Source organism: Mobula birostris, chromosome 32 (assembly GCF_030028105.1).
Source record: "Mobula birostris isolate sMobBir1 chromosome 32, sMobBir1.hap1, whole genome shotgun sequence".
Classification (NCBI taxonomy): Eukaryota; Metazoa; Chordata; class Chondrichthyes; order Myliobatiformes; family Myliobatidae; genus Mobula; species Mobula birostris.
Genome location: NC_092401.1, coordinates 5,061,264 through 5,088,989, shown reverse-complemented (window position 1 = coordinate 5,088,989; position 27,726 = coordinate 5,061,264). Strand labels below are relative to the sequence as shown.

The 27,726-nt window shown below is 41.1% G+C and overlaps 1 protein-coding gene across 1 annotated transcript in view; it reads left to right on the top strand.

Annotated features, from left to right (window-relative positions):
- LOC140191058 (voltage-dependent P/Q-type calcium channel subunit alpha-1A-like) overlaps window positions 1–20,389 on the top strand; it is a 597,550-nt gene extending 577,161 nt beyond the window's left edge. Inside the window, exons 49-50 of the mRNA XM_072248133.1 lie at window positions 9,224–9,468; window positions 19,322–20,389. Of these exons, the coding sequence (XP_072104234.1) occupies window positions 9,224–9,468; window positions 19,322–19,951 (875 nt within the window). The 3' untranslated portion in view covers window positions 19,952–20,389. The remainder of the gene's footprint in view (window positions 1–9,223; window positions 9,469–19,321) is intronic.
- The last annotated feature ends 7,337 nt before the right edge of the window (window positions 20,390–27,726 follow it).

Below are 27,726 nucleotides of genomic sequence, written 5' to 3'. Positions count from 1 at the left end.
TTCCAATCCTATGTCACCTCTTTCTAATGATTTAATTTCACTCCCCCCACCCCCACCAGTTGAGCAACAGCACCCCCTCCGCCTCCCTGCCTGTCCTTTGAATACAATGTGTATCCCTGGGCATTAAGCTCCCAGCTCCCATCTTTCAGCCATAATTGAGTGATGCCAATTCGTAACTGTGCTACAAGCTCATCTACCTTATTCTGTATACTGCACGCATTCAGATACAACATCTTCAAGTCCTATATTCACTCTTTTCGATATTGTCTGCCTTTTACACTGCAGCTCATCCTGTTGATTGCAATTTTGCCCCATCATCAGCTTCTCCTCGCTAGCAGTCTCACTACACATTGCCTCTCCTGGATCAATCACTATACTCACACCATTATGTTGCAAAAGGATTGTTCAGAAGATTGACACTCAATTAGAAGGTTGTATTCGGTGTCCATAAGAATTTGCTGAGGTCCTGAGTGAGAGAAACTGCAAATATGACATTTTCAAGTTCAGGTTCACCACCATCTGACTGTATATACATATAACCAAACAAAACAATGTTCCTCCAGACCACGATGCACCCGCAAAACTTATCACAGCACATAAAACAAAATATTACAAATAAGTTAATATAATACAATTCAAAGTGCATGCAGTGCATAGCAAACATAAACAGCTCAGTGTCCTAGTGACAAAACCTCGGTAGCAGCAGGATATTGATTTAGCCTCTCAGTTTGAGAGAAGTAGCTGTTACCAAGTCTGGCAGTCCTAGTCCTGATGCTCCTGTAACTCCTTCACAATGCCAGAAGTCAAAGGGATAAATGGTAGGGATTCTTACCAAGGCTTTGGATACTTCATCTACAGTGCTTCTGGCAAGTACCACAAATAGTGGTGGGAGGGAAAACCCGGTGATTCTTTCAGCAGTTTTTACTATTCTCTGTAGGATCTGAAGAGTCAAGGATGCCTATATGAAATTTTTGTTAAAAAAAAAGTAATGAACAGAGATTAAATCTATCATTATACCAACTTATTACAGAACATAGCTAGTACCTCACTCCATGAAGGAGCTCACAAAAATAGAAATAGAATACTGGTCAAAACTACTCATAGCAAGTGGACAACTCTGACATCAAGATAATAACAGTCCAACTGTAACAATACACAATTTCAACCTTAAATTAAATGACAGGCACTGATGTCTCAAAACTGGAGAATGTTTTTTCAGAAAAATGAATCTACCCACTATAATGCATAGCTGGGTGAAGACCGAGGACAGTTATAAGTCCCTATCAACACACATAAGGAGTTGTAGTTCTGTACACAATCAAATTCTCACTAATCTTTCAGCCCACCCTGAACAAAACATTGCAGGGTATACAGTAGTTAATTGCAAAATAGATACTATCACTACAGCAATGTATAAGATAATTCATGGACTTTGATAAAAATACTGAAGTAACACCATTACAACAGAAAATTGAAACTAAATACACCTTTGTACAGCAATAAGTGGTGTATCTTGGTTTGAATATTGATGCTGTATAGTCACAAGGCAGTGGAGGTTTGAGGTCAGAGTTTTCATTCTCCTAGATGAGCTGCCAACCACTTCTGACGAGCCCCATCTGCACAAAATAACTGTTTTCAAGGTGCCAGTAACCCGCCTTTGACCTTTCTCCTGTCAGTAGAAACAGCTCTGCTGGGCTTAGCAGCTAAGTCACATGTGAAGACGAGGAGCTGGACTTGGCTGTCAGAGACTATTTGAGACCCACACCGATGGGGGCAGTTAGTAGGTAGTGGAAGCTTATCCCCACTACCACCCCAGCTGAAACAAACTTAAGGAACCAGCAGTATGATTCTTCTATTAAATACCATTTGAGCCAAATGGCCTGTATCCATGCTGTGTTACTTCATAGCTCCATGGCTCCATTTGGTGATGCTCTATCCCAAATACTTCATGAGGCTTCACATAATGAAAATAATTTTCATAATGTAACTAATACTACTTTTTAATTATATTTAATATTTGTAATCCAGGGAGTGTGAAGCACAGAATCAAATATTGCTGTGATGATTGTACATTCTAGTACCAATAGTTTGGTGACAATAAAGTATAAAGTATACACGAGGAATGGGGAACATAGAACAATACAGCACAGGAACAGGCTATTCAGCCTACAGTGTTGTGCCAAACCAGATTTAAATAAAGCAAATCAAAAGCACCCAAACAATAATCCCTCCTACTGCACCACGTCTATATCTGTCCATCTTCCTTACATCCATATGCCTAACCAAATGTCTCTTAAAAGCTGTTAATGAATCACCATATGAAGCAATGCATTACAGGCATCCACAACTCTCGGGTAAAAAACTTAACCCTCACATCCCCCTTGAACCTATTTCCCTCTCACTTTTAATGCATGCCCTCTGATATTAGACATTTCAACCCCAGGAAACAGATACGCTCTGTCCACTCTAACCATGCCTCTCATAATCTTGTAAGCCTCTTATCAAATCTCCCCTCAGCCTCCGGCACTCCAGAGAAAACAACCAAAATAAATCCAGCTTCTTGTTATAGCACATGCTCCCCAAACCAGGTAACCTTTTCTGCACCCTCTCCAAAGCCTCAACATTCTTCCTATGGGGGGAGGGGGGAGCAACCAAAACTGTATGCAGCACTCCAGTGGTGGCCTAACCAGTTTTATAAAATCGCAACATATCCTCTTGACTTTTGAACTCAATGCCTCAATAAAAGCAAGCATTCCATAAACCTTCTTAACCACCTTATCAACCTATGTAGCCACTTCTCTACTCAGCAACACTTACGGATGTTGCCCTAACAGCATACTGTCTCCTTACATTTGCCCTACCAAGGTGCAAAACCTTGCATTTATCAGGGTTAAACTCCATCTGCTATTTCTCTACTCATATCTGCAGCTGATCAAAATCACACTGTATTCTTTGCCAGTCTTCTACACTATCCACCACTCCACCAATCTTGGAATCATCCGCAAACCTACTAACCCACCCAACTACATTTTCATCCAGATCATTTATATGCATCACAAACAGTAGAGGTCCTAGCACGTCCCTGAAGAACACCACTATTACAGACCTCCAATCCTATCTTCTATGCACAAGCCAGTTCTGAATCCAAACAGCCAATTAGCCTCAGACCCTTTGCATCTTAATCTTCTGGATTAGCCTCCCATGAGGGACTTTGTCAAGTGCCTTAAAAGAAACTCAATTGAGGTGGCAAGGCACAAACTCCCTCACACAAAGCCATGCTGGCTCTCCCCAATTAAGCCATGGGTTTCCAAATGCCCATATATCCTAACCCTACCAAATTTTCTCCAGCAATCTCCCTATAACTGATGTGTGACTCACCAGTCTATAGTTCCCAGGATTTTTCCTTGTTCCCTTCTTAGAGGTACAACATTAGCCACTCACCAGTCCTATGGAACCTCGCCTGTGGCTGGAGAGGACACAAAGATTAAGGTCAAGGATCCAGCAATCTCACCTCTTGCCTCCTTCAATAACCTGGGGACATCCACCTAAATACCCATTAGGAGGCCTCCTCCTTGACCTCCTAACACCCTAAGGTCAGCACAGATCTCCTGATCCTTCATATCCTTTTCCTTGTTAATTACTGAAGCAAAGTACTCATTAAGTACCTCAACACATTCTCTGCATCCAAACAAATGTATCCCCCTTTATCCTTGAGTGGTTCTCCCCCACCCCCCCCCCGCCCCGTTATCCTCTTGATCTTGATTCCATCACTTAATTAGGGAGAGCTAGCATGGCTTTGTGCGAGGGAGTTTGTGCCTTACGGCCTCAATCAAATTTTTTTTTGAGGATTACAAATGCTTGCAGAAGTCTTAAATGAGTTACAAATGCAGAACACCATCAGCATCTTGGACAATACCAGCAATTTATCAAAAGGTATAAAAGATGTAGTGTCACTGTGTATAGTTTGCCTACAATGCAAAGCAATTTCACCTAGACGCCCATGCAAACACAGAAATGGCAAACTTCGCCTCTCCAACGAGTCCAAATCAAAAAACTGAAACAATATCCTCATTCTCAGCAATATGGTCTCAAGGTATTTGTACAACAGAGAAGTGCTCATGTAATAACAAGCCATTACAAGTGAAGTTTTACAACAACGTGGTATACCAGGGAAAATAATATTAGATTAGATTATGAGGACACTCAGTCCTCATTTATTGTCATTTAGAAATGCATGCATTAAGAAATGATACAATGTTCCTCCAGAGTGATATCACAAAAAAAGGACAAACCAAAGACTAACACTGACAAGACCACATAATTATAATATATAGTTACAGCAGTGCAAAGCAATACCATAATTTGATAAAGAACAGACCATAGGAACGGTAAAAAAAGTCTCAAAGTTCCAATCGACTCCCAATAGTCCCCGATAGCAGGCGGCAGAAGGGTGAAACTCTCTCTGCCATAAACCTCCAGGCACCGACAACTGTCGATGCATTGGAAGCACCCGACCCCAGCCGACTCAGAGTCCGTCCGAAAACGTCGAGCCTCCGGCCAGCCCTTCAACACCGAGCACCAGCTCTGCCGAGTGCCTCGACCCCATCCCAGCCGCCGAGCAACAAGCAAAGCCGAGGATCTGGGGCCTTCCCCTCTGGAGATTCAGGATCACGCAGTAACAGCGGCAGCAAAAAAGGCATTTCAGAGGTTTCTCCACATGTTCCTCCATTCTCTCATGTCTGTCTCCATCAAATCAGAATTGTGCACAGCCCCTACTTGACAGATTACAGATATCATTCACCGGAGTGGCCGCGCAAGCTGTGTCGCGCTGCCATCTTCTCCTCCTTTCATCCAGTGATAAATGATTATTTACATTATTTTAATATAATATGTATCGGAAAACATTTATCAATTCCTTCTTATTCTACTGCTTCTAGTGGAGAAATGAGGAACTCATATTCAAGGAAGCCTTAGAAGCAGAAAACCTACTGCACAATACAGACCCTTTGGCCCACAATGCTGACCGAACATGTATTTACTTTCGAAATTACCCAGGGTTACCCATGGCCCTCTGTTCTTCTAAGTGCCATGTATTTATCCAGGAGTCTCTTAAAAGACCCTATCACATCTACCTCCACCACCGTTGCCAGCAGCCCATTCCACGCACTCACCACTCTCTGCGTTAAAAAAAACTTACCAAGGACATCTCCTCTGTACCTACTTCCATGCACCTTAAGACTGTGCCCTCTCATGTTAGCCATTTCAGCCCTGGGGAAAAGCCTCTGACTATCCACACAACCAATGCCTCTCATCTTATACAACTCTATCAGGTCACCTCTCATCTCCCGTCGCTCCAAGGAGAAAAGGCAGAGCTCACTGAACCTATTCGCATCAGGCACGCTCCCCAATCCAGGCAACATCCTTATAAATCTCCACTGCACCCCTTCTATGGTTTCCACATCTTTCCTGTAGTGAGGCAACCAGAAATGAGCACAGTACTCCAAGTACTGACCAGGGTCAATATAGCTGTAACATTACCTCTCAGCTCTTAAACTCAATCCCATGGCTAATGAAGGCCAATGCACCATATGCCTTCCAAACCATAGAGTCAATCTACGCAGTAACATTGAGTGTCCTAAGAACTCTGACCCCAAGATCCCTCTGATCCTCCACAGTGCCAAGAGTCTTACCATTAATACTATATTCTGCATTAGTATTATATTCTGTCATCATATTTGATCTATCAAAATTAACCACCTGACACTTACCTGGGTTGAACTCCATCTGCCACTTCTCAGCCCAGTTTTGCATCCTATCAATGTCCCGCTGTAACTTCTGATAGCCCTGCACACTATTCACAACACCCCCAACTTTTGTGTCATCAGCAAATTTACTAACCCATCCCTCCACTTCCTGAACCAGATCATCTATTCAAAAAAAAAAAAAAATCACAAAGTGAAGGGGTCCCAGAACAGATCCCCGAGGCACAGCACTGGTCACCAACCTTCATGCAGAATATGACCCGTCTACAACCACTCTTTGCCTTCTGTGGACAAGCCAGTTCTGGATCCACAAAACAATGTCCCCTTGGATCCCATGCCTCCTTGAAGTATCTGAAGGTTCTTCTGGCTTTCCAGAGAAGCATCAGTTGGCTAACTTCCTATTTTTTTTTTATTTTTAATACTGTATCAAGCCAGTCCACAAAGCTGCTAATACATCAACAGCTTCACCAGTGTTTCAGTTGAATCCAAACTTAACGAAAGGGGGAAAAGTGTAAATTCAGCAATTAAAGCAAAAGGCAGCAACACAAGTCAAAGAAAGGCAATTCAGACCATGTTACAGTCAGCCTCTCCAAGCCATCAAGTATGAGATACAGAGACTAGAAATCAATGAAGTCAAAGCTGTGATCAAGAACAGCATGTGGTCTGATGATCACAGCAAGAGAAGTACCTGGAGACAAATAGGAGATCAGTCATCATAAATCCATTCCTGTTGTGTACAACAGCAACAGCAGTGAATTAACGTAGGAGGCTGTATAACCTCTTTTAAGCAACAGAGCAATGCAGATTTGAAAAGGTCAAAACAACAGAAGAAGCTATGGCCGAATCTATAATACAGTATGGGTGAAATGACCCTACATCCTGATGGAATATCAGGGTACTAAAAATGGCAGAAGTTATAGTAGAGGCTTTGGTGACAATTTACCAAAATTCTCTGGACTCTGGGCAGGCCTCAGCAGATTAGAAGACAGCGAATGTCACGCCACTGTTCAAAGTAGGATGTAGGCAAAAGGCAGGTAACCAGACACCAGTTAGTTTACATCTATAGTTGGAAAAATGCTTGAAGCTATCATTAAAGAAGAAATTGCCAGGCGTCTAATGAATCCATCAAGTAGACGCAGCATGGATTCAGCAAAGGCAGGTGCAGTTTGACAAATGTACTGGATTTCTTTGAGGATATATCGAGCACAGTGGATAGCGGGGAACAGATGGGACTTTATTTACTTGGATTTCCAGAAGGCATTCAATAAGGTGCCACATAAAAGACTTATCCATAAGACAAGGATGCATGAGAGTTGGGGGTGATGTATTAGCATATAAAGGATTGGTTAACCAATAGAAAGCAGAGAGTTGGGATACATGGGTGCTACTCTGGTTGGCAATCAGTGGTGCACAGTATGCCACAGGGGTCGGTGTTGGGCCCGCAACTGTTCATGATATACATTAACAATCTGGAAGAGGGGACTGGGGGTAATGTATCTAAGTTTGTGATGATACTAAATAGAATGGAACAGCAAATTGTGCAGAAGGTACAGATAATCTGCAGAGAGACAAATATAGATAGGTTAAGTGAGTGAGCAAGAGTCTGGCAGATGGAGTACAATGTTGATAACTGCGACGTCATCCACTTTGGAAGGAAAAATGAAAGAGTAGATGATTACTTAAATGGTAAAAAAATTGCAGCATGCTGCTGTGCAGAGGGACTTAGGAGTACTTGTGCTTGAATCACAAATGGTTGGTTTGCAGTTGCAGCAGGCCTTCACTACTAGAGGGATTGAATTTAAGAACAGGGAGGTTATGCTGCAACTGTATAGTGTACTGGTGAGGCCACATTTAGAGTTCTGCATGCAGCTCTACTCTCCTTACTTGAGAAAGGATATACTGGCTTTGGAGGCAGCGCAGAGGAAGTTCACCAGATGATTCCACAGAGGAGAGATTGTCACCTGGGATTGTACTTGCTGGAATTCAGATGAATGAGAGGAGATCTTATAGAAACACATAAAATTATGAAAGAATTCGATAAGATAGAGGCAGGAAAGTTGTTTCCATTAGTAGGTGAGATTAGAACTAGGGGACATAGCCTCAAGATTCAAGGGAGTAGATTTAGGACAGAGATAAAGAACTGCTTTTTCCCTCCGAGAGTGGTGAATCTGTGGAATTCTCTGCCCAAAGAAGCAGTAGAGGCTACCTCAGTAAATATTAAGATAAGGTTGGATAAATTTTTGCATAATAGGAGAATTAAAGGCTATGGGGAAAAAGCAGGTAGGTGGAGATGGTCCATGGCCAGATCAGTCATGACCTTATCGAACGGCAGAGCAGGCTCAACGGGCCAGAAGGTCTACTCCTGCTCCTACTTATGTTCTTATGTGGTATGATGTATGAAATGTAGGTAAGTCATGCGGACACAGGACACAAGCAAATACCAGTTATTTGCCCATTGTTTCTATTAGATATTAATGCCGTTTTTAAATTGTCTAGCACTCTCAGCCTAGCCTCAAATATACAATACAATCTTTCTTAGAGTTCTAAGAATGCAACATTGAAGACGATGTTAATGGGGGGGGGGGGGGGTGTGACATGAGAGGTTCCATCAGTGATTCAAGATCTGTGTCAATGATTACCTGAAGGATATTGTCAAGAGTTCAATCAGCATTACAGCATGCCTTCTAAGTGAATGCTATAATGGAACAATGCCAGCCAGGCAACTTCAGATACTTTGAAAGTCTAATATGCACACATTCATCAAGCAAGAGACCAACTCTTATGCCTGCAAGAACTAACATCTTGATTACAACTTTTTCAGAAAGGAGGCTTTAGTTGGTCCTTCATTAAGATCAAAGAGCAAATACACACATCTGACTAATGGATCCTCATACAACATGGCAGCTTACATCAGTGTTGAGTAATAGTTGACTACAGAATCAATGAGTACTTGAGAATAAATACCATCTTTTAATTTCAACATAACCTCCAAACTCACAACCTCCACAATCTTGGACAAAGGTCAATGGCACATTAGGTGCGACTTGTAGGTTTTCTTCTAAGGTGTACACAATATGCCACTGTTCTTTCATCAGTGGAATCCACAAGAACACCATGGAAACTGCTACACCACAGAGTTCCGTAGTTCAAGGCAACTCAAAAACTTATCACGGGTTGTTTGGGATGGGCTTTGCTAGTAGCTCCCTCATTCAAAAATGAAAACCAAATCATCTCCATTTAGCAACATGCTTAGGCACCTGCATTAACTGAAGGTGAAACAAACATGGGTGGCTTGGGAAATCATTGTCAAAATAGACAGACTATATACCAAAGTAATTCTTCATATATAATATTTAGTTACTGAGAGAAATATTAAGGTGCTCTCTAAATGCAAGTCTTTCTTTCTAAACATTTTCCGATTTCTTTTTCTTTGCCTAAATGATCAGCTTTTATTGATATAGGGCTTGGAACAGACCTCAGTACCACAACACAGTCAGGTGACCTCCCTCCAAAAGAGAAGGATCGGGAGCGAGGAAGGCCCAAAGACAGAAAGCACCATCATCATCACCATCACCACCACCACCACACGTCATCCGACAAGGAGCGTTATTCACAGGAACGGCATGAGTACAGCAGACCTCGATCGAGGGACAGGCGGTGGTCCCGATCTCCTAGTGCAGGCCGCGAGTGTGTTCCCCATAGACAGGTGGGTCTGCAAACTTCACAGATCTTGGATGTGCTGAGGGATTAACAGATAATCATGTATCCAACATGGAACTTACCCCACAGAGAAACTGGCAACTAACCAAAATAACAACGTAAATCATTAATCCTTTGCCGATGGAAAATAAATAACTAAATCCCACTTGTATCCTTAGCTCCACATACCCTGTACTTAAGGAATACCACCTTTCCCTAAGTTAAAACCCCATTTCCACCCAATACTATCAGAAAACCCTGCTATAGATAATACCACTTTTTAAACCTAGATCAACTAGAATCTATCAGATGGTGAATCCTATCCCTGCAACTTTGCTCAAAGGGATTCAGGCACAAGCATTCCATTAATACAATGTTTACAAAAGTAAAAGGCAGCCTATACTGCCATCCTATTTAATTCCTGTTCAATGGGAATTATCTATTCCGGAAAAGAAATGGGCAGATGTTATCAAATTGCTTCCATGTTCAAGAAGTGGACCAAATTGTACAAAATGATTTAGCAATAGTTGTAATCCAAACAAGTTTTAGGTTAGTCATATTGTGGCACTGATGACTGACCAGCAATAATTTTAAACTGAAGAGCAGCACCAGCCAACTGTTGAATCCAAGAAGGGACAGGGGAAAACAAAATGGAAAAATTCAAAGACTGGCATTACAAACATTCTAGTAGGTCCTGGTCCATGGAGAGACAAAAAATATAAGACCAGCTTCCCACACCTAGTCATCAACATAGAGGCCAATTCAGTATGTGCATAGTCTTAAACAGGAAACAACCTTCCCATCTGCCCAACCGCCAGCTCTATCTCAGTTTCCCCAAATATCCAGTAACCATAGATTTTGCTGGATACTTATGAAGTATGCCAGATAGTAGGTCTTAAAGTGGTATGGATGCTTTCTGATGTGATTACTGGCAAGAGCATGTCACTTTGGGCCAGGTTGGTATTCTGACCTAATAAGCAATTACTTCGCTAATTTTGTGTGCCAAAGGTAGCTCTTCTGAATTGAAAGAATGGAATTACTGGTTACGTGTTTAACTGAAACCCAAAATATATTGTGAAGTTATTTCCCTCTGGTTCTTGCTTTCTAATAAGCTGATAGGCCATACAGGTTAAACATCTTGGTTTACAAAAGCTTCTTTCAGCTCGTGTGCACTAGTAGCAGATGGCTTCCTACTCCTATACTTACAAAAATATATACTGGAAGGACAAGAGTTCAAAGCATAACATTTATTCTGATTGTTAAGCTCCCCAATTTTACCCATTCAGCAGACGTTTTTCTGCATGTGGTGCTTCCATTCTTAACTATGTCATTTGCAGCCTTTTCCCAATGCAGAAAGTATCTTTAGAAGTGGCTGTCCATTCTACCAGTATTTGGGTTTTCCCCACTCAATATGGGGAAAATTAAGCCAATTAATGCTGCTTTTACATACTATAGTACATCCATCTTCAAAAGACACAGTACAGTAAAAGGAAATGGCAGAGAAGGGTTAATAAAGTAAACTTTATTTTCTGCTTGAAATAAAAGTGGCAAAAGTTTAGCAAATAGTCAGAAAGGAAATAACAACTCAATTATATTTTAAGGTTATATTTTGTAAATGCCTTTCATTTGATTTCAAGAGTTCATCCAAAATTTGTATCCAAAATCTGTACTCACTAAGCTGACCCAAAAAGAAACCTCCCAACAGAAATCTAACTACTATCACGATGCAGTCTTTTCTTTCCCCGATTACTTCTGCTATTGGTTCAAAAGCAGATATGATATTCATCAAGCTGAGCATTCAATCATATTAAAGAATTCTTACTGAAGATAAAAGCACAGCTTAACTATTTTTCTTAAAAACATCACACAGCACAAAATAAAACAATGGACTATGCATAAATGATTAAGACAGCCGATTGATCAAAAATCAAGATTAAAACTAATCTAACAAGCTTTTTTCATTTGTTAGATCTAGAGAAATTTCCAATAACTTAGCTCTCCATTAATGCTAAAGACATCATGCAGCAAGAGCATTTTAATTGGAAGATATTTACAGAAATGCATGAAATTCATGTGTTCCAAAGGCCAGACGTGCTCGGAAGAGAGATATTTGCAAGCAAGGGGTAGTGAATCTCTGACAACAACTTTAGGAATTCCACGTTAACCACACTTACCCAGGAATCCTCAAGCTGCCGCAGGTGCCACAAGACATTAACAACTAACCTGTAGTTTTAATGACACGACTACCAAAACATATAGAGAATTACAATCTTATTTGACCCAATCAGGCATTTCCTTTCAAGTGAAAATTAACAACCACTTCTGCAATTCATGCTATTCTGGCTATAATGGTAATTTTATTCAAATCTGACTTAACAGCATATTGTAAATAATTGTATGTAAGCACACGCGCAAACACACTGAGATTCATTTGCTTGTGAGTATACTCAATAAATCCAGTACCATATAAGAATCATTGAAATACCACAAAAACAGGGTGGACAACCAAGTGTGCAAAAGACAACAAATTGGAGAACTTGAATTCATACTAATAAATTTCAAATAAAATACAGGTATCGAAAATAAAGACCACACAACTCCTCAAAATCCACCTGGATCCCAATGTTCTTAAGGTTATCTGCATCCCTACTGGTCTGGCCTAGATGTATGCGATTGTAGACCAATAGTCAACTTTTAACCGCCCTCTGAAATGGCCACCAAGGCAATTGAGGGGAAACTGATGATGTCAGTGTTAGTGACACCCACACATACTGAATGGAAGAATCACTGATTGATGTGAACTACCTTAACTCAACCTTAAATAATACTTTAAATACTGCATTGCACCCACTGATAACCTGAAGCAAAAATGTTCAAGATAATTAGCCACAAGCACATCAGTTGGCATTTCAAGTCCATCTTTGAGAAAGATGTTCCTTTCAATATGGTTGAGCTTTCCAACTCACTTATAAAATGTGGGCACGGTTGGCAAGCATTTACTGACTGTCTACAATCACTCTCAAAGTTTCCTTGCTGAACTGTTGCACTCATATGTTGACAATGCTCCTACAATACTGCTGGTAGGGAGTTCCAGAATATAAACTCAGTAACAATGAAGCAACAGCCGATATTCTTCCAGGGGCAGGATGGTGCATAACTATATGGAAAATCTGCTGGTCACAATGGTCCATATACCTGCTGCCCGTGCTCTTACTAGGACTAAAGATTGCAGATCTGGGTGGCAAATTTCACTGCACTTTATTTATTTTCTTCATCGATGACAGTCAACATTTACAAAACATGAATGGACACAGAGAGGTTGATTTGCTTTGAGAATCCACATCTTGAAATTTTCCTTAGATTACCAATTCATTTCCCAATAACATTTATTAATATGCTGAATTTTATGGAACTAGTACATTGCAGTACATATTGAAAATAAAACTTATACTTCAGTAACACCTATTATGTTTTTTTCAAAATATCAGATCAGAAATATAGTCACTCACTGTATGAGCATAGTATCATAGAAGCTCCCATAAACATGCTACAAGTGCCAGTTAGCCTATTATTTTAGGACAAATTTGTACAAGTAACGAAGCAAATTGTACTACTTCCTGAAATAATACCTTGGTAATTTTTCTACGTTCATATTTGAGAGAGCACAGGTTAATATCTCCAAGACAGCACTTATGGCAGTACAGTATTGCCTCACTGTTCCAGGCTAATAAGATTTTAATATTCCTCTCTGCATTTCTATTTATCTTGCATCCATATGTGAAAGCAGTAAGGTTTTCAAACCGCCACGCCGCCAGTAACCCTCCCCACAATCTTTGTATTTCCTTATTACCCTCTATCCCTCTGATATCTCTGTAGAAGTCTGGCCTCTGAATTTAATCCCTCTGTCAATAGCAATGACACCTTCAGCTACTCAAGTCCAGGGTTTGAAATTCCCCCTCTAAACCGCTTCATTTTCTTCTCAAGATGCTCCTCAAAACCCAATTCTATGGTCAAGGCTTTGGGTTTTATGTAACCTTGGGTAGACCTTCCTTTTAGTCACTCCTGAAGCATGCCAACTCACATTTGCTATTTTGGAGCTTTTGCATCAATGGAAATTGTTGATCTTGCTGCATTTTACCAGTGTAACAACAGTGGTGATGTGAGAATTAGCATGTGCAGGACATCCCAAAGCCCCAACGGATAACTCAGTCAGTATACCCTTGCTGGTTTTGAGCACCTTCTGAAGCTCTGTGAAGCCAATTCAATAGTATCTGCCAACTCACCACACAAATAATATTTGGGTTGGTTGCAATGTCAAAATGTTAAAACCTGAAATTCTAATACTGAACTGCCCAATTCAAGTCTAAACAGGTGAAATAGCAATAAAATTGCAAAAACAAGCAAGATACCCTCAGGAACTGGGTTAGAATTTTTTTTTTTTTTTTTTTATAAATTGTGCTGTGTGCCCTGTGTTTAACCATAATAGCACCCTGGGCTTTACTGCAAGGGTGTTGGACTGCACAAGTAGGGAAGGCGTGCTTTGCTTAGACTATACATGAACATGTGCAATTTTAGTTTCCATATCCAAAGGATACAAGTGGACATAATGTAGTGAATATTCACTAGATTGAATCCTTAAACAAGAGATTATCCTATGGAGAGAAATTATGTAAATTTGCCCTCTATTCCAGAGAGAAAAACAATGAGGTGATTGCAATGAAACATACAAAACTGGGAAAAGCACTAAAAGGATTAATGCCAAGAACCAGTCCAACACACAGATGCTTAGGGGGCAAGGTACCAGGATATGGAATTGGCCATTTCCAGTAGAGGAGGAAAGATTTCTTCATTTGGAACACCAATTTAATTTAGAGCACAGTAAAAGGTCCTACTGCCCCAACAGGCCCCTACCTCTTGATTGCAACCATTAACCATCTAACCTGTACGTCTTTGAAATGTGGGAGGAAACTTGAGCATCCGGAGGAAATCCATTGGTCATAAGAAGATCAAACAGTAGCAGAAACTTTGTGAATCTTTGGAATTTTCCACTTGAAAGCTCTGGAAGCTCAGTCCTTCAGTATACCAGGGGACTTGAAATGTTTGTATGATTTTCAAACAACTGAAAGGAATAAATGCTGTTGGATCCATGATAAAGATTGTTTTTCAATTTCTTGGTGGATCCAACACTTAGAAGGCAACTAAGGATGGCCAATATGTTGGCCTTGTTAGCAACATGTATCCAAGAATAAACCAAAATGTCCCAGAAATCAATCCAATTAATTAACACCGTGCTGCCTTCGTTAATGCCTGTCACCATTACTTGTGCACTTTTCCAATCTTTCTTTTCCTAATGGACTAGATTACTGGATTTTCATCATTCCCTGGCAGGAAGCAGATACTGAGTCTGGGCATGCTATTCAAGACAAGAGGGTACTTCAACCCAGCCATATCCTGACTTATACAATATCTACATATCTGTAGTTCCCCAATGTTTCTCAGACATGGATTACTAATGGCAACCTTAGTTGAAACATTTCCTTGACCTACAAATGCTGAGGAACTTTACAAACTGGAGAATCATACAGCTTAAGGTTGTTCTACCAATTACTGAAGTCTCAAATGTCTCCATGTTCCTGCCTTCCCCACTATCCCATATCCCTTAATATCTTTAGTTCAAAATGTTGATTAATTGTTGGTTTAAATTAACCAATCCATCCAGCATCAGCTTCCATTTGCAAGAGTTCAAAAGTCCTCAGCTCTCTACCTGCAGAAATGTGTTCTACATCAGGCCCAAATGACCTGGCTCTAATCTTTTGACTCCCTTTAATCATAGCTACTTTAATAATTTTGATATTTCAGGGAATACAACCCTCGTTTTAACCCTTAAATTCCTGCTAAAATGCTCACTAGTCTGAAGTCATTATAAGGCAGAATTTCTGCCAATGATCAATTCCCAAAGCTGATTATAACCTTGCAGCAACATTCAAGCAGTAAATGTACCTTCCAGTGACAAATTTATCCCAAAAATACTACTACAGTCATAGAGCATTACAGGAGATATAGGCTCTTTGGCCCAACGAGTCTATGGTGCCCAGTGGTCCCTTTTTCCTGCATTTGGCCCATATCCCTCTTTGACCCTGCATGTAACCATCCATATGCTTCTTAAATGATACTACTGTACCTGCCTATTTGTCAGAGATGAAATCGAAGTGTTTAAAAAGTTAAGTAATGAGCTGAATCCCTTTCCTTACTATTCAAAAGTTATAAAGTTATTGTATAATAAATACATCCTGTACCTCACTGAATTTTGAAATCAGCATGGCAGAATTTTTAAACAGTTTTAATTATTTAAAGGCAAAGTAAATGCTTTGGAATAAAAATGCTTATCCTATAGCACGTCTCGGAGGATCAGCCCAAAGGCTGACTTTCCTATTTGGATGTATTCACACGCCAAATGTGGGCATCTCTACTGAGGTAGTATTTGGTCACCTAGAACCACTATTGAGAGAGTGGCAAAGGAGCTCCCATAGGGCTGTTGGGCAGGGAAACAGACCCTGAATCAACAAAGGTGTGCCTCGACTAATATTAAGTTAGGAGTCAGGAAGTATAAAACCCTAGTGTTTTTTTTTTTAAGATTATGAAGACACGCAGTCCTCTTTTATTGTCATTTAGAAATGCATGCATTAAGAAATTATACAATATTTCCTCCGCTGTGGTACCACAAAGGACAGGACAGACCAAGACTGAAAAAACTAACGAAACCACATAATTATAACATATAGTTACAACAGTGCAACAATACCATAACTTGATAAAGAACAGTTCATGAGCACAGTAAAAGTTCAAAGTCTCTCAAATGTCCCACATCTCACGCAGACGGGAGAAGAAAACTCTCCCTGCCATGCCCAACCACAGTCCGATTCTGAGTCGTCCGAAAACTTCGAGCCTCCAATCAGCCCCCGACACCCAGTACCATCTCTATTCGAACGATTCGACCTCAATCTCGGTCGCCAGCAGCAGGCAAAGCCGGGGATTTTAGGGTCTACCCTCCGGAGATTCTCAATCACGCAGTAACAACAGCAGCAAACGGGCATTTCAGAAATTTCTCCAGATGTTCCTCTGTGCTTTCACGTCTGTCTCCATCAAATCAGAATTGTCCACAGCCCCTATTTAACGAATACAATATCATTTTCACCGGAGGGCTGCGTACGTGCAGCTCGCTGCTCTCTCTCCTCCCGCCATCGGAGATTTGCCATATTTGGAGATTTGCATACATTCAGGTCAAGCTATTATAGCAAGGTTATCAAGGTTTGGAGAAGGTGCAGAAGAGGTTTACCAGAACGTTGCCTGGATTAAAGGGCATATGTTATAACAAGGGGTTGGACAAACTTGGGTGTTTTCTCTGGAGTGACGGAAGCTGAGGGAGATATGAGAGGCACAGATAGAGTAGTCAGACTACCATTTTTCAAAGGTTGAAGTGTTTAACAATAGAGGGCATTCATTTTAAAACTTTAAGAGATGTTTAGATAGGTATATGAATGTGAGGAAAAAGTAAGGATATGGACGTAGGCAGGAGAGATTAGTTTAGTTAGCCATTTGATTACTAATTTAATTGGTTTAGCACAACATCGTGGGCCGAAGGGCCTGTTCCTGTGTTGTACCGTTCTATGTTCTAAAGCAGTGGCTAAAATATTTTCAAGTCAGAATCACTTTATTGCCAGTATATGAAACATACCAGAATTGTGATTCAATGCCAAGCATAAAGCACAGGACAGTATCATAACAGACAACACAATAGTAACAATCAATTTACAAGACAATATTGCAAACAGCCATGAGCAATCAACAATTAGCACAAACATCACAAAAATCAAACTTAAATAAATGTGAACATATGAACAGATTCAATGTTATCAAAAGAACATGGACAGCAGGAAAGACCATTTAACAGATGTTGTGCAGGGACATCAGGGTATTACACCTGAGTGAGTTCTGTTGATAAACTGGATAGCTACGGGAAAGAAGCTTTGAACATCAAGTGTAGCCCTGGTGGTGATGGACTAGTAGTGTATCCCTGACGGCAATTTAGTAAGTAGGTGACTACTAGGGTGGGTGGAGTCGGTCAAGACTGTGTACCAAGAATGTGTATGCATACTGCTCCCATGTCCATTGCCCTCATTTTTCTAGGAGGTAGAGGTTGTTAGTGTAGTACAATTTATAGTGAATGGAATACAATTATGGATTTGATGAAAAAGTGGGTTGGTCAAAGTTGGTGGGGAAAAGCATGACGCCTATTTTGAACTAGTGAAGTCAATTTATATAGAACATTTAAAAACAACCCACATTGACCAAAGTGCTGTACAGATCTGAGCAGATAGCTAAAATCACAAATACAAGAAACACACACATAACCAACAAGGCAAACAGCTTATAGGAACAAAAGAAACAACACAAGGGCCTAGGCACAAGACAAAAATCAGCTTTATCAGGAGGATTCAAACGCTAGTGAATAAAAGTAAGTTTTGAGCCTGGATTTAAGAGTCGATGGAGAACTAGAAATTAACTCAAATGCACAGATAGCAAATGATAGGTAAGTGGTTCATCTTTATGCAGATCAGACAGAAAGTGGTCCTTGAGGCTTGTTAGCTGAAAGTAGAGGTTTATTGATCTAACAAATGTTTTGGATAACTTGGAGAAAGCCTTTATAGAAACAAACAGGTTGCCACTTGCAGTTTTTGAAATAATACACCAATACCCTCTGCTCATTTAAAAGAGAACTGAATGGCTTCATTTGAGACCATTTCATATTTTACATTACAACAAATCATGTTCCTAAACAGTAGTTTGTATTTCAGAAACAGCTCGAATTAAAAAAAGAGAAAATGCAGAGGTTGTGATAGCTGTGACTCAGTGGGTAATAAATTCCACTCCCAAAACATGCTGAAGTGTCTTGGCTGAGCATCTTTCTGAGGCTCTGTCAGCATCCTCACTTCACAAACTGTTTCACTAAAACATCAAGCTCTCCTGTATTGTCAAAATTTAACCCTCAGTATTTATTATAAAACATACCTAGTTGTTTTGAGCCTAGTTGTTGTCACATTTCAACAGCAAACTTAAAAGGATCTTAACAGCTATACAGCACTTTGGGACGTTCTGGCATCAACAAGAAAGGCATTTCAAATTGCAATTATTTTTTCCACCCACAACAGATCAGTCAATGTCTAACAAAGCAATCAGTTAACATTCCCAGGAAAATGAAAACTTGTGTCATTAACGGTTAGAGCCTGCAGTAGCTGCTCTCTGGTAGAGGTGTGATACATAAAGCAATCCCAGAGAGATAAATGGGTGTGCAAATCCATTCTTGGTCATATACACTGGCTGAAACATCGAACTAGCTGCAACAGGCAGTCGCCATTGTAGCATGCGTTTTGCGCTGGCTAAAATGGGCGGAATTCCTGCCATAGGTAATACAGGCATGAGCCAACATTAATCCACCCTTTTTTCCCCCCTTTCAGTTAACTGCGGTCACAGCATTTTAAGTTTAGGCTTCAACCTTCCAGCAGTACTAACACTTCCCGTTCAATTATGAGCATGGTCTCCAAGATGTTTAATGTGTACGGCTTTGCGATGCGCTTTTAAACCCATGTTATCTAAAGCACAATGCCTGCTTTTTCTCAACCCCTTGACTTACAGACGTCAATTTCTCTTTTTACTTTCTTTTGACTTTTTTTGTTCTGTGGTCGTTGCTTCCTTCTTTCTGTTCCTTTTGTTACCTCTTTGCTTTCTCCGATGGTTTTCCTGTCTGTGTTTTTGCTCCTGATTTTTTATTTTTGATTTGCTTTGTTTCGATTTTCATCTAGGGCAGTAGTTCTGTGAGTGGGAGTCCAGTTCCTTCCACTTCTGGTACCAGCACACCGAGGAGGGGACGCAGGCAACTCCCCCAGACTCCCTCCACGCCCAGGCCGCATGTCACCTACTCCCCCGTGGTCCGCAAGGCCATGAACACATCGCAGCAGCAGGGTAGGACACCGACCCCTGTGCCACGCCGGTACTCACCCCCGGCCCCGGAGCACCCACGGGGCGAGAGGCACAGCAGCAGCAGGTCCCCCGGCACGGAGAGAGGCACTGTCCCGCGCAACGGCTCCCCCCGACTGCATCGCCAGAGCAGCGGCCAGTGGTCCACCCCCAGCTCCCACCTCTCTGAGCCTTACCTGGGATGCCACGACGAGGACTATTACCGCGGCCCCGACTACGACGGCACGCCGAGGGAGGAGACTCTGACCTTCGAGGTGGCCGTAGCGACGAGCTCCGGGAGGTCGCCGAGGACTTGTCGGGCACCATCCTCCTCCTCCGTGTCCCTCCCGAGGCACGGGCGCCGGGTACCCAACGGGTACTACCACAACCTGGGGCCCACGAAAACGAGAGGGCCCGGCGCAAGGAAAGGGATGCACGAACCCTACAGTGAGACCGACGAGGACGACTGGTGCTAGCCCCACCCTCACACCCCGCCACCTCCTCCCTCCCATCCCCTCGACACCTCCATACTTCTTACATTGCCAAGCGAGCCGGAGGAGCGAGAGTCTCTGGGCCTCCTGAGGAGCTCTAGCCTTCCAAACATTATAACAAAAAAAAAATCAATCAAGGGAAAAAAAATAAATCTTCACAGGGAATGTGGGGAGGGTTTGCGCGTCGAGGAATCAAAATGGCGGCGGTCTAGTTACGTGCTTAGCACAGTTGAGCGGGAAAAAGAAAAACCCGTGAAAGTACTTCTGGCGAAGCTGTTGGGGGTTTTATTGATGAGTTTTATCATCCATTACCTGCTAATATGTTATTGGTATTGTTTTGGGGGGGGGGTGCGTGCAGGTTTGCCGTGCTCCCCCCGGCGGCCTCCGAGAAGCGGTTGCTAAGCAACGGTGATCGCCCTGCGATGCGGGGAGCCTGGCTTCAGCTTGGAAGTTGTGCTGTTATGCCTCATCAGAACGGCTCATCACAGCATGGATTCCTCTCTCTCACTCTCTCTATAAAGAGCATGTCGTGACCAAGAGCACTTTGATTTAATGTGCGTATGTTGGGGTTTGGGCGGGGGCGGGGTGGGGAATGGGTGGTGGTGTGTGTGGTGGGGGGGTGGGGGGCATGAAGTGGGGGAATGATTCGAGGGATGCAGCTGTTATCTCGGCATCAAACTCCCTGCAAACTTGCGTGAGATCATTTCCATTTTATTTGTAATTCTACTTTTTCCAACCCTGTGGATTGAATGGGTGGGGTGAGGGCACCGTGGGGCCTCACCTCGATGGGCGTGAGGTGCAGAGGAAGGGGCATCGCTCTGCCAGACATTTTAAACGCTGGCAAAATTACACCAGCCCAGTGCAAAGTGGAGTGTATGATTTTTAAGTGTGTGAAGCTCTTGAGTGCCTTTGCAGTTTAATCTGTTTGTTAGTTTTCCAATGTTACTAGTTTTTCCCTTTCGTCCCTTCCTAATCATTCAAAATTATGACTATTCATTCTACTTGGCTAATCCACTCTCGTGGCAGAATCCCTAACCATTTATGGGCGATAGGGAATGGTGACATTTGAAAGGATTAGGATTTGGGTTCTGATTGTTTAAGGTTTAATACTTGTTATTCTCACCAGAAGGTACTCAAAGGAGGTGGAACAAAAGCAAATATGTATTTTAAGAATCAGATTACAGGGATCTGGCTTTGCATATTTCCAGTGTAGCATGTAGTGCCCAGAATTCAAATGGACCTTTCAGTGCTCCCTTCCCTCACTGTATTCCCCCTGGAGGGAGGATTCGATGTGTTTTTGAAATTACTGGTTAACCTTGGTTGGGGACGCTGGTGGCATTGCCCGTAGGGTAGGAAATGGATAAAAGGTGGAGGGGTTCATTAGCAGGAGAGTGCTGTTTAGAGTTCTCTGGATCTCCAAACATCCACACACATACACATAGGTAAATGCTAACCTCAGAAATTACAACCAAGATCAATTTTTACAATGTTATAGGAAGTTCCACAGCTCTTTAAGGACAAGCAAAGAAAGGATCAGAGTAGCAAAAGGCACTGGGAAAGAAGGAGAAAACAGGTGTATTTATTTATTTATGGGAAAAAGCTATTCCCAATTGCCCTTGGAATGGTATGTGCTAGCTTAAACTGCTGCAAACTCTTGATTAAGGTGGAGTTAAGAAGAGAATTCTAAGATTTCCACCCAGTAATGGTATATCTCCATACGTGTGGCTTGAAAGGAAACTCAAGCTGAGGTGGTGTAATTGAAGCTATGAAAGAGCATGAATGATTGTAATTTGCCCATTTCTATAGTGTAATGCCAGCCTATCCAATCTGCCACATCAAGTCAGTGAACTTCTTGAGAATTGTTCTCTTACAATCACACTGGGCTTGATTGGCTATGTAAAATATTTTGATATATTGTACAATTTATAGACAAGACATTCAGAGAATCAGAAGGAGTATTTACAGAGTTGGATCTTCTCAGCTCTGTTGAGCTACTGAGTGTTTATCCCATCCAAAATGGGCTGACCCACCCTGGCTTTTATCTCCTACACATTTTCCACAAGAATTCCAAGAGATCAGGATGGGGGACCCATCCAAGTCTCCAGGATCCCATGAGACTACAGTGGGAATTAGACTGGACAATGTTCGATTTGAGCAGATTTGTATTTCCTACCTGTTCTGGCAACAGACAGTCAACATACTTTACATAATGTGCATCAAGGAGTCCTTACTCAGAACAGTGGGAATGAGAACATCCACTCTAGAGGTCATTGATAGGAACACCACAGCATTAATGAAATTGTGGGAGAGGGAAGCTGGTTTCTGGTTCTAGCAGCCTCAATCCCCAATATAATACTCTCCTAAGATGCTCAACTGCATAAAGTGCCAGCCTTAAAATATCCAATAGCACTACCTGTAGGTACAGCAGGAATATGCACAAACCAACTGAGTCTGAAGAAACTGGGATAAAAATTAACTTTTTTTTAATGAACTGTGGGCAAGTCTGCTATGCAAACCCAATGGAGGTTGGGGGTGGCGTATTGAGCATCAGTCCTGAACGGTAGATAAAACAGGGAAAACGAACATCCATAGTCCTGCAAAGGCAACAGGATCTTTAATAATGAGTATGTGAGATTTTGTGTGAAAATATTTGCCTGTGGCCATAATTGAGTTCACTGTAAATAAGCTGATGGCCCTCTTAGAATAATGTCAGTGAATCGAGTTTATAATTAGTACAGTTCGAAAAGAAAATAGAGAATATAAATTTCTGGGAAATATATAAATATATATGTATATACATATATTTATGTATGAAGAATATTTATTAATATAGAGTATTTAATAAGGCACTGCAGGTCCAAACAGTAATGTCTCTGGTACCTAAAATGTGGTAGAGGGCAGAAGATGAAAAAGAGAATTACAAAATACATATTTTGAATCTTAATGGAGGTGATCTCGTTAAGTTTTGATGCATTCTATGCTCCAGGTTCGATTGTAAAACGTTTCACTTCAATGTCATTCTGATACACTCAGCTGCTGGCTCCTGTCTGGACAACTTTTCAGATATGTAGTTATATCTTTTACATGCCTGTATACACTCAAATAGAAGTTTGGATATTTATGTTAATGTATGGAGCTAAATGTACAAGGGAGGCAGGTAGAGGGCCCATATCTTCCCAGTGAAACTGTTTTTTTTTCCAATGATAGCTCCCAGTGTATGGCTCAAAGGGTCATGCTCTCTTCACTCTAACTCCAAAGGTTGTGGGTTCAAGTTCCACTCCAGGACTGGAGCATAAAAAAATATAGGCTAGCACTTAAAGTGCAGTACTGCAAGAGTGCTGCTTTGCTGGAGGTGCTGCCTTCTGGATGAGATATTATACCAAGGCCCCATCTGCTTTCTCAGGTGTAAAAGATCCCATGAAATTGTGTCAGAGAACAGGGGGAGCCTCCCTGCTGTTCTGCCATGTTTTTTTTTCTGTTTGTCAACATTTTTAAAACACGGTTATTTGGTCATTGTCATTCTGTGATTAGTGGGAGTTCGTTGTGTGCAAATTTATTGCTGTGTTTCCTACATTACAACGACAATGCCTCAAAAAGTGTTTTATTGGCTGTGAAACATTTTTTAACATCCTGAGATGAATATGAAAGGTGCTGCAGAAATGCAAGTCTTTATTTCTTCTTCTGACTATGCTTTACATCATTTTCAAAGCTGTATGCTAAGAGTCTAATATGATCAGCAGGGGTCATGGCTGGAAGGAGGACAAATCTTAACATTTTCCAAAGATATTGGGCATGTTTGAGATAGAATAAAAGGAAATGTATTTCACTGCAAAATAAATTTTGATATGTAGAAGGAAAAGAATTCCTGAGATGTCCCGAAAAAAGTATTTTTTAATTATTTAGAAATGAAAAGTATAAACCTTACTATTAATTTACTGCTATTTTTACTTATATTCCCTTTAAGAAAAAAATAAATCATTACAAAAATTTCAGCTTTAGACTGTTCTCCTCAAAATTATTTGAGGTGATATTGTAAATAATGGTCAAAATCATTTTTATGTCAAATTGTTAAAAATGATTATGACAGTTTTCCACCTGTTCAATAATATACAGAGTTTAAAAAACAGTTAATCTGTGATGCTGTACCCTTAGAATATCCATCTCTTTCCCTGGTATTGTGGTTTGACTTGTTTCCAATTCATGCTAAACACGAAATGAATTAAATGAAGAAGATGGGCCAGGAATCATGTGTACCTAAGCCCATTCTGATCCATATCAGGACCAGGAAATTGGTTCAAGATATCTAACCTTTTCAGTTTACAAATTAAACTTCACTCCAGGAATAAAAACTAAATATCTTAACTACAACAGAGGACCACAGCAACAAATTGCAGCATTGCACACAGCTAGCTCTAAATAAATATTGTTTTAAGATTGTTGTGATCTTGTGGAAACATAGTTATCATCCTAATATAAAATAAGTCTTCAGAGAGTAGATCACTGTGTCAGAAATGGGTGAAATCTGTCCTGTCTTCTTATTTCATGGTATGGTACATTCCATTGTGTCATTGCTCCAGTATTTTCCAAATTTACTGTATAGAATGTAAACTGGCTTGCAACAATATCCTGTTTGGGTTCCATGAAGCATATTACCAGTTATACTCAACTATGGCAATCTAAGGCACGTCTTTGTTGAGCAGGGTCTAGGCAGACACTTAAAGTTAAAATGTTAAATATTTCTACTTGAGGGCTTATATTTTAGAAACACATTAAAATATTATCTTTTTGGAATTATTGTTTACTGATATTCAGGTTCTGTTCCTTATCTGTATTCAACAGGCTGATAAGACACATAAATATGCATCTTGAGAGTTCTCTGAACTATTATTAAGGGAATGTTGGTTCATTTAATCCCCTCTCCTCTCCCTTCTTGAATATTATCTGATTGCAAGCTTTGGAAGGAAAATCTGCTTCTTTTCTCTAACAGTGCAGTTGTGAGTGATGCACTGAGAGCTATGAATGTTGACTCCTCGGAATAAGTTTCTTTTATATGTTGGCGGAATGCCTGAGAATGCAAACAGTAACAGAAATGCCATGGCTTTGTGCTGCCACTACATCCAACATTACAAATCCAATCAAGATCTCTACACATTTCTTGTTCTGGCCTCACGTTTACCTCCAGGTTTGATTGTTCCACAATAGTCAACTATGGCTTCAGCAGCCGATATCCAAATCCTGGAATTCCTTGTGTGAATGCTTCCTGTTCTTCATCTTTCATGTTTAAGTGTCTCATTACAGACAAACTCTTTGACAATGAATTTGGCTTCCTATCCTATTGTCTGATTACATGGCAATGTCAGAAAACATCACTGATGTGTGTTGTAAGTGAATCCAATTGCTATTAACTATAATTTACAAAGTGCAATTGCAACTTCCTCTGTAAACCTGCAACATACATGACTTGAAGAGGTCAAAATTTGTCATTGTCAAGCACTAAATGTGTGAAATGGTGTTTGAATTCAAAATTCAGTTTTGTTAGCTTATTTATCAGGGTCCAACACTTGTTTAATAAAGTTGAAAAGGAATTTCCATTGCAAATATTTTGCACACAGACTTGTGTGTATCAGTTTCAGCCAAGGTAGAACAAAGAAAGTAGACCAGTACAGCATAGTACAGACCCTATGATGTTGTGCCAGCATTTTAACCTCTAACCCACGTAACTCTTTATTTTTTTCTTTCGTCCATGTGCTTATCTAACAGTCTCTTAAATGCCCTTTATGCATCTGCCTCTACCACCACCCCAGCAGCATGTTCCACACACACATCACTCTATTTTTAAAAAATACTAGCTCTGACACCCCCCCCCCACCCACCGGTACTTTCCTCCAAACTTTAAACTATGCTTTCAGAAAAACTGGGGCCAGATGCATTGAGTGTAAACATAAGAAATATATGCAAGAGTAGACCTTTTCAGTGAGCAGGAGAATTCTGTATAGTGTCCTGACCAACATTTCTCCCTCATTCGACATCGCTAAAAACAAATGCACTGATTCAACACTCACAACACGCTGGAGGAACTCAGCAGGTCGGGCAGCATCCAATGAAAAGATCGGTCGACGTTTCGGGCCGGGACCCTTCGTCAGGACTGTAGGGGGAAGGGGCAGAGGCCCTATAAAGAAGGTGGGGGGCGGGTAGGAAGGAGAAGGCTGGTAGGTTCCAGATGAAAAACCAGTAAGGGGAAAGATAATTGGGTGGGGGAGGGGAGGCAGGAAAGGTGAAGAAGGAATAGGGGAAAACACAATGGGTAGTAGAAGGGGCGGAACCATGAGGGAGGTGATGGGCAGCTGGGGGAGGGGGCAGAGTGACATAGGGATAGGGGAAGGGAGGGGGAGGGAATTACCGGAAGTTGGAGAATTCTATGTTCATACCAAGGGGCTGGTATATGAGGTGTTGCTCCTCCAACCTGAGTTTAGCCTCATCCTGGCAGTAGAGGAGGCCATGTATGGACTGATTACTATCCCAATGAAGTTTGTAGGAGTTTGTTGTGTGCAAAGTTCCTCATATCAGCATTATGCTAGTGATTACACCTCTGATGTATTTCATTAGAAGTCATTCTTGTGCATTTCCTAATAGCGCTTTATGAATGCACATTGTTCATTTATTCAGGTTCAGGTTCACTCACAGTCTCTTGCACTCCTTGGTACCTATTACATGTCTTTCATGAAGTTCACATTCTCAAGAAGCACCTTTGATCAACCCTTTTATGCCTTCTCACTGTCTCCTAGGAAGGTTTGGTGTCAACGTTTGATAACATTCCTGTGAAACACTCTGGACTGTTGTTTCCATGTGAAAGATGTAGAAGTTGCCATGTGTCATGTAACACAGCAGAGATTACGCAATCAGAACATACTTAAAAGGCTTAAAGCACATTGGGATATTGTGAAAATGGATGGGAATATGTCTTAGGAAATGCAGGTCTTTTGTATAATATGTCACTTGCTCACATGCTTATTTATTGATCTTGTTGAGATCAAAATCATATTTTAGTTATAACATGAAAACAGCTGATCAGACTGTAGGGCCAATGTAAAGTAGTATGCTTCACCTCTAGCCCCTGTTTTTATATTATCTTGTGAGAACTTGGAAACACTGAGACTAATATATTTTGTCCATCACCATAGTCGTGAGCTGCCTTTGCAAATCCCTGAAGTCTTGTGGTGGAGTTATTTCCACAGTGGAGTTGGGGGGGGTGGAATTCCAGGATTTAAACACAGCAACAACAAAGGAATCTCAGTACAGTGCCAAGTCATGATGGTATGTAGGATGGAGGTGAACCTGTAAGTGGTGGTATTCCTATATCCATTTTATTTATATCCTTCTATGAGGTGGAAGTTGGGAGTCACTGGTTTGGGAAGTGCTGTCACAATAACCTGCTGGATGGTGGACCTGTGCAAAGTACTACTTATGAAAGGGAAAAGGTTCCTCATTCCTTAGAAGTGGCCTGGTTCAGCATGTGAAGATCAAGGTTGTTTTTCTTAATCCTGTACACATTTGAACACTTCTGTTACGATATAAGTGAACCAGGCTAAACTACTACGCAGATTGGTCTGCATTCATAAAATTACAGAAATGCATATTCAGAAGTAGTGGGTTCAGTCTACACTATCTAAACAGTCTAACCCTAGCCAAGAAAGCACTCCAGCCTAATCCTACTTCTCAGCTTTTGATCCATGGCTAATTTGGTTGGGCCTTTTAAAGTG